The following is a 7,804-nucleotide window of genomic DNA, read 5'->3' as shown; positions in this document are numbered from 1 at the left end:
ATGCAATTTAAATGAGTGTGCAATTCATTGCCTTCCTTCTTGCTGGCCATAAAATATTGATTTGAGGGTTGGAGCTTGAATAACAATCTTGTATCATGAGTTGGTAGCCAAGTGCTGAAGTTGGTAGAGCAAAATAGCAGCCTTGAGCGATACTTACCTCTGGAATTCTTTTAAGTGAGAGAAAAAAAAATATATATATTTTTAAACCACTGGCATTTGGGATTTTAGTTTTATGCTGCTGTACCCAATCTTAACTGGTACACATTTCAATTGTTGGCATATTACTCCTTTATTAGAACTTGCAAATGAGAAATTATTTCAACACCCGAAGACCAAACTACAACACAAGATTCCATAGGCTCAAGATTTTGAGACATTCTGGAAAGAGTTTTCTGTAAAGTATATCCTTTCCGTGGCATGGCAACATCATTTTTCTTTAAAAAGGTTATTGGGCAAAGATCATTCCCACCATCACCTATATAAACAATCTGTGTATAATTCACTCCTTGTTGTAACTGTTTATCTACAAATTCTACCAAAACTACATTTTTGCAAAGGTTTTTGGGGCACCTATTGCAAGAATGAGCGTGATAATTTTCCACAGTGAGATGACCACTGCCATCAAAAGCTGCTGGATTTGTAAACACTTTATCAAACACATCATGAAAATTGGTAGCTTCTAAAACCCAATCAATGAAGACAGAATTTGAATCTGAAATAATGATGCAATCAAATTTGTCCTTGTTCTTTCTTATAAAGTTTAAAAGTTCCACCATCCCTGGAGTGAAAGGCATTGATGTCATTGTTCTTTTCATTTCATCTTCTCTTACCCCTTCCTCTCCCAAATACTTAAAGACTCTGCCCATAAATTCTGTCCAAAATCCTTTTTTGTAAGAATCCTGTAGTTCATTAGGAAGCTTTTTCTCTGGGGCACATTGTACAATCCAGGTGTCACTATTGTCATCTATGATTGTATTGTCAAAGTCAAAAACCAGCAAAATTTTCATGGTTCCAAAACAAATTTAGGTTACCCTGAAAAAGAAGAAATATTATTCCCTAAATACTCTGTTTTACATATATAGCTATTACTTAACAAACATTACTGAGTGTTAAACATAGGGTGAATCTGTTAAAACATAGGGTGAACATAAACAAATTAAAATAACTAAGCATTTTTGGACCACCATTTAAGCATATTTGCCTGAGAAGCAAAGTTCATATTTGAGTATTTTAAGTGAATGGAAAATAGAATATCTAAAAAGGATATCCACGGTATTATTGTGATCCTGTGGGGATTATTCCTTGAGCATTTAGAATTAAGCTATTGAGAGAAGTAATGAAACAATTATTCTCTTACAGTCTTATTTAGAAATGTTTAAATAATACAGAAAAATGTATGCTAATTACTCATTTTTATCATTACAGCCAAACTTATTAGTTTAAAATATCTCTATATATAAAAGGCTAATATGCAAACTGTCACCTCAGGAGTTTGACCGAGAGTTCGATCGCTGGCTATGATGCATGCTGACCACCAGGGGGGCAGCACAGAATGAAGGAGGGCCCCAGGGCCGGCAGCTGGGAAAGGAAGGCCCCGTCCGGCAGCCTGAAGGCCTGGATTGGCCCTGATCGCTGGCCAGGCCTAGGGACCCTACCTGTGCATGAATTTCATGCACCGGGCCCTAGTTTACAATAATCTTCATATTAGACAACAGGTCTCTGTGTACTAACCAAAATTCAGACCAAACTTAACATAACATTAAATCTTGCAAACTTTAAATACTTTTTTAAAAAAGTGTTTAAAGTGACAGTACATTGTACCCCACATGGACATGAAGTGTTTTTGCTTTGAGCTCTGGTCACAGTTGTACAGAACAAATGGGTATTTTTAGATTTTCCAATAAGACATTACTTAGTGCCTATCGTGTTTAACGTAAAAAGCATTAACAATCCTGGCTGGTGTGGCTTGGTTGGTTGGGCATTGTCCCCTGCACCAAAAGGTTGCTGGTTCAATTCCCGATTAGGGCATATGCTTGGGTTGCTGGCTCAATCCCTTGTAGGGGACCTGCAGGAGGCAGCCAATCTACGTTTCTCTCACATTGATGTTTCTCTTAAAAAAAAAGCATTAACAAAGAAATATGACACATGGTCCTAGCCTCAGGGTCTACAATCTAGTTGAGAATATATAGCACATCTAAAACAATTAGAGACTAGCACAAAACAGTATATCATTAAGTATTAAATTGCACAGCACAGAAACATTTCTACCATACAGGAAAGAGAGAGAGCAAGATCATTGAGTTCGTAATGGGTAGAGATGAGAGAGAAAGATAAAGGGTTGCATAGTGAGCAAACCAGCAGGAAAGGAGAAGAGGATTCACATCACTAATTGGTAGGAAATTTGCTTAATAATAGCTCTTATTTCTGATTAATAGCTTCTAGTTGGTGGCGAGTTCTCTTGTAATGTTGGGAAATGATAAAAGCACGCTGCTTTCATTGAAGTTGTCTGGCCTATAATCTTTTTTTTATATAATATTTTTTTATTGAGTTCAGAGAGGAAGAAGAGGGAGAAATAGAAACATCAATGATGAGAGAGAGTCATTGATTGGCTGCCTCCTGCACACCCCTGACTGGGGACTGAACCCGAAACCCAGGCATGTGCCCTTGACCAGAATCGAACCCAGGACCATTTAGTCCGCAGGCTGCTCTATCCACTGAGCAAAACCAGCCAGGGCTGGCCTATAATCTTGTAGCATTTTCAATGCACAGTCTACTTTCACTCACTTCAGCTTGATATAAGGAGATTGGATTTCCGAGGGCCAATAGGCTATTTGTCCTATTCGATGAAGTATTCTGCAACAAACATTAGCAATCACATTAAAAACCTCAAGGTGGTTATTGTATGTTGGCCTGTGTAATGATGATTAATAGCGAACTCAAAGAAAAAGTGTTTAGATTGAGATCAATTTCTAATATCAATGCCAATGTTAAAACTAAATGGTTACAGGATGCTGTACTTGAAATTCTAAACAAATTACTTGAAGTGGAGGTTAGTTTAGTTCTTCTGGACTAGTAGTAACTTTTGTTAACAACTTTTACATTTATTTATTTACTTATTTATTTCAGAGAGAAGGGAAAGGGGGAGGGGACAGAGAAAGCCAGGGAGAGAGAGCAAAACATCAATGTGAGAGAGAAACATCAATTGGTTGCCTCCTGCATGCGCTCCGACCAGGGATTGAACCCACAACCTAGGTCAGGGGTGGGCAACCCCTGGTATGTGTGCCAAACATGGCACGCCAGTAACTTTTGCTGGCACGTGAAACCCTCTCTTATAATCTTCCATTTACAATTTTTTTCTTAATATCGACTTTTTTATTTTTCAGATAAATTCAGTGTAGGTGCATCTTAGATAAATAAATAATTTTACATAACAAGTTATCTTAAAGACCATAGACATGGATTGACGAGAGAGGGGAAGAGCAATTTCTATGCCTCTGCCTTAACTCTCCCTGCCTTCCTAGATCCGACCAGTGTTTTGGTTTCATCCACATACGCTTGTGAATCTTTGTTCTCAGTGATGAATTTTGTTAAGTCTCATAATAGGAGTAGCCTGACGGATGAAAGTAGTAGCTCGTGCATATCTCTGAAGGTCACGAAATATAAGTTTCATCTACATACGCTTGTGAATCTTTGTTCTCAGTGATGAATTTTGTTAAGTCTCGTAATAGGAGTAGCCTGACGGATGAAAGTAGTAGCTCGTGCATATCTCTGAAGGTCACGAAATATAAACCTGATGTAAAATCTCTGTCATCAGTGATGCAGCAGCAAAAGTCCCACTGATAATATCAAACGGAGTCATAAAGTTTTCTGTCGGACTATCAGTGTACATGTATACATTAAAAAATAAATGTATTTTTCATCATCATATACTGTGTTTTTGTCGCTCGAATGAATTTTATTATTTCTCAAGGTTCTTCACATACGTACACCTTAAGAGATATCAAGTAGGTGTAACATGTTCTCAAAAAATTAGGGTTGGCACGCAGAAGAATTTTGAGTCAGAGATTTTGCTGGTTTTGGCACGCACTCACAAAAAGGTATATGCCCACCCCTGACCTAGGTATATGCCCTGACCAGAGTGCCAAATAATCTGGACATACTTGAGTAATCACATTACTTACAATATGACAATTACTTCAATCTTTTACTTTAAAAGATAATATAGGTCAATTATACATCTCAAGAGAAAAGAATAAATTGGTTAACAGATGGTATGAATGAAAATTATCATGTAAAAATAATTATACAGATTACCCAAATAAAAACTATAATTAGTATATATAGAACATTTTAAAAAGAGTAATATTTTTAGAGAGATCACCAGACACTTAACTAAGAACTTTATAATTATCTCATTTAACTATCATAATCTTATTAAGTAGTAATTATCCTCACCTTAAAGATATGTAAACTAGTGCTTAAGTATTAGATAGGTTGGTTAAGTATTAGTTAAATGGCAGAGCTGGAATTTTGACTCAGGTCTGCTTGACTTCAAAGTTCATGCTTTTAAGAACCACACTAGTGTCTAAGAAATAGAATACAGTATTTAAAGATTATTGATCAGTTTAAAAATAAAATACTAACGTCATTTTAACAAAAAGAGGTTTAATTACATGAAAACATTCATTAAAGTACACACTACCTATAATACTACCTCTGTGATCTACTTCATAACCATTCTGAGGTTTTAGCAAGAAATTCTACAAAGAAAAGTGAAGAACCCCACAAATAAAAGAGATAAATAAAAATGGAAAACATGTTATTAACCAATGTTACCACGATAAATTTAATTTAAATTAAAAAAAAAAAAAGGAAAACATGGCATTTAATCACATGTATTCTCTGGTTTATTACAATAGTTAGCCCCGGCCAGTGTGGCTCAGTGGTTGAGCATTGACCTATGAACCAGGAGGTCCCAGTTTGATTCTTGGTCTGGGCACATGCCCAGGTTGTGGGCTCGATCCCCAGTAGGGGGGTGTGCAGGAGTGCAGGAAGCAGCCGATCAATGATTCTTTCTCATCACTGATGCTTCTCTCTCTCTCTCTCTCTCTCCCACTTTCTCTCTGAAATCAATAAAAATATATATTTAAAAAAAATAGATAGCCAGCAGGTGAAACAGAGTAGAGGTCATTACCCATATAAGAGTAAGTATTCAATGTCTCTCAATTTAGAAAATCTGGAGAATAATTAATCTAGATGGTATCTCCTGTTGTGTGAATTTAGATATATACAGGGTAAGGCAAAAGTAGGTTTACAGTTGTTTGTATGAAAAATAATACAATAATTAATCAATACTACTACAAGAATAAACACTGTGTAGACCTACTTTTGCCCCACCCTGTAATATCCTGAGACTCTGTATCCTTGAATCTCCAAATGCCTAACCCAGCTGCCTCTGACTGGCTCCCAGAGATTTAAGTGCATAATTCACATGGGAAAGTGAATTATGCACTTAAAAACAATGATGCACTTAGAAACAATGTAATAAATAGCAATAAAGCATAGTTGACAATTACATTAGGACTGTACCTAGGCATATTTTAAATTAAATATGATTTTTAAGCATTCTGAATTTAATTAAAATTTTTTTCAAGTATAACTCATTGTTGGTTAAAAATTTCCTCAAGCCTAGATTTAATAGCTACAAGTTACTAAAATTCCTGAACTACTGACCTAAAAATACTAAGATATGTCATAAGCCTGAAGTTAATATAGTGCCACTGCTATTAATTTCTATCTAAAAGTGAACTTTTCTTAATTTCATATATTTTTATATTCATTTTTTTTTTTTACCACTCAACATAAACCTTTATTAAAAATTGACTGGCTCCCAGAGATTTAAGTGCATAATTCACATGGGAAAGTGAATTATGCACTTAAAAACAATGATGCACTTAGAAACAATGTAATAAATAGCAATAAAGCATAGTTGACAATTACATTAGGACTGTACCTAGGCATATTTTAAATTAAATATGATTTTTAAGCATTCTGAATTTAATTAAAATTTTTTTCAAGTATAACTCATTGTTGGTTAAAAATTTCCTCAAGCCTAGATTTAATAGCTACAAGTTACTAAAATTCCTGAACTACTGACCTAAAAATACTAAGATATGTCATAAGCCTGAAGTTAATATAGTGCCACTGCTATTAATTTCTATCTAAAAGTGAACTTTTCTTAATTTCATATATTTTTATATTCATTTTTTTTTTTACCACTCAACATAAACCTTTATTAAAAATACTTACCCAACTAAGTATTTCCAAGACAATTAATCGCACTTCAGCATAGAGTTAAATAGTCATGACAACCTTCCGTTTTCAACACCAGCCCGTTTCTAACCAACATTACTCCTACTCTATATGCAGGCAACGAAGTCTTCTGGTTTGGAGCAAAGGAACAGAGACTTCTTAACTCCTAAAATTAATAAAAGTTTATTTAAGATATTTTAAAATTTGTTTTCTTATGATGCTATTTTTTCTTACATCAGAAAAGCACCTACTGGCAACAGAAAAACAAAATCTTGATTAAACACAAACCTTAAATGCAAAACGGAATGTTATGTAAATATAAGTTTTTACCTGGTGGATACAAATCACAAGTGTTACACTGATTACGTTGAGAATTACAAATTCCACTTTTTCTTTTTGTTTGTTAAATAACAGACCAATACTACATTCTGTTGTCAATAAACATTCAAAGATTTGGCATACTTGAAATAAAAGTCTCAAAAATTAAGGATATGCACAAACATCCAATTTTAAGAATGTGAATCTATTTTGAAACCAATTTGTTAAAATTCCCCAAATAGTTATTAACTATTCTCTCCCACAGCTGGAGCAGTATATATATTTTGTATATCTGCAATGTTTCCATAGTCTAACAATAACCTATGTGCTTGTAACTAATGGAAACTAGAAACTACATAGACATCCAAGAATTGAGGACTGCGTAAATAAGACATGTAGCCTTGAGATGCTTATTGTTCGTTGTAATAAAGATTAGGGTTCCTTAGCCTAACTCCGTGTGCAGGTGACTTCTGACTCTGGGGACTGGGGTAAAATTGCTGCTCTTCTGACTACCGCTCCTGCTGTAACTCATCTCTGATCTAGGGGCCTGCAGCTTCTACAAAACTGTGGCAGGTGTTGCTAGCATGCCGGCAGGGTGGAATCTCTTTCCCAGTTCTTGACATTTTAAAAACTGTGCCTCCCAAAAACAAACAGCAAAACCAAGTATTTTATTAACCCCTTCCATACTTACCAGCATTCTTACGGTGGAACATCTGATAGAAAACCTAAAGAAAAACAGTACAACTACGTTAGAACTTCAGTGACTGAAAATGTTACTCCTTCCATTTTGAACAACTCCGATTTGGTGCCTAATAAGGATGCATTGCAGCCCACTAGCTTGTCAGGAAATCATTTCCACCTCGATGTGTTGGGAAAGTATCTTCTGAAACCAAGCCCGCACCCACTCTTAACAGATTCTGGTGTCCTTCGAGGTCTGGTTGATGCTCCAAATACATTCAACTTACTGTATTTACCAAGAAAGTTAAATACATTAAAGGTCCGAATATGAACGTTCTGAGACAACATCCAAGTTTTCACCTTCTTATGTTTAAAAAACTGAGCCCCATCTGGCCCGAATTATGCCCTAGAAACTAAAGTATTTAAACATCGATTTTCTGTCAAGGAACCCCTGCGTTCCCGTGGCTAAGGGAGAGCGCGGCCCTTCCCCTTCCCC

The 7,804-nt window shown here is 35.6% G+C and overlaps 1 protein-coding gene across 3 annotated transcripts; it reads right to left on the bottom strand.

Moving 5' to 3' along the window:
- Nucleotides 1-268: 268 nt before the first annotated feature.
- PHOSPHO2 (phosphatase, orphan 2) lies at nt 269-7,357 on the bottom strand. Of its 3 annotated transcripts, none has more exons than XM_005857556.2 (4): nt 7,322-7,357; nt 6,310-6,478; nt 4,456-4,585; nt 269-1,032 (listed from the first exon to the last, which is right to left on the bottom strand). In XM_005857556.2, the coding sequence occupies exon 4, from the start codon at nt 1,005-1,007 to the stop codon at nt 282-284; it is 726 nt and encodes a 241-aa protein (XP_005857618.1). In that variant the 5' UTR covers nt 1,008-1,032; nt 4,456-4,585; nt 6,310-6,478; nt 7,322-7,357; the 3' UTR covers nt 269-281. The 3 variants fall into 3 exon arrangements, with proteins under 3 accessions (XP_005857618.1, XP_005857616.1, XP_005857615.1); XM_005857554.2 differs by lacking the exon at nt 4,456-4,585 and adding an exon at nt 2,785-2,853; XM_005857553.2 differs by lacking the exon at nt 4,456-4,585 and having other exon boundaries at nt 7,322-7,355.
- Nucleotides 7,358-7,804: the final 447 nt, after the last annotated feature.

Source organism: Myotis brandtii, unplaced genomic scaffold, assembly GCF_000412655.1.
Source record: "Myotis brandtii unplaced genomic scaffold, ASM41265v1 scaffold112, whole genome shotgun sequence".
In the NCBI taxonomy this organism is placed as follows: domain Eukaryota; kingdom Metazoa; phylum Chordata; class Mammalia; order Chiroptera; family Vespertilionidae; genus Myotis; species Myotis brandtii.
This window is presented reverse-complemented; position numbering and strand designations above follow the sequence as displayed.

Excerpts from the sequence above, each read along its gene's own strand:
- PHOSPHO2 (XM_005857556.2), bottom strand. The coding sequence starts at position 1,007 with ATGAAAATTTTGCTGGTTTTTGACTTTGACAATACAATCATAGATGAC.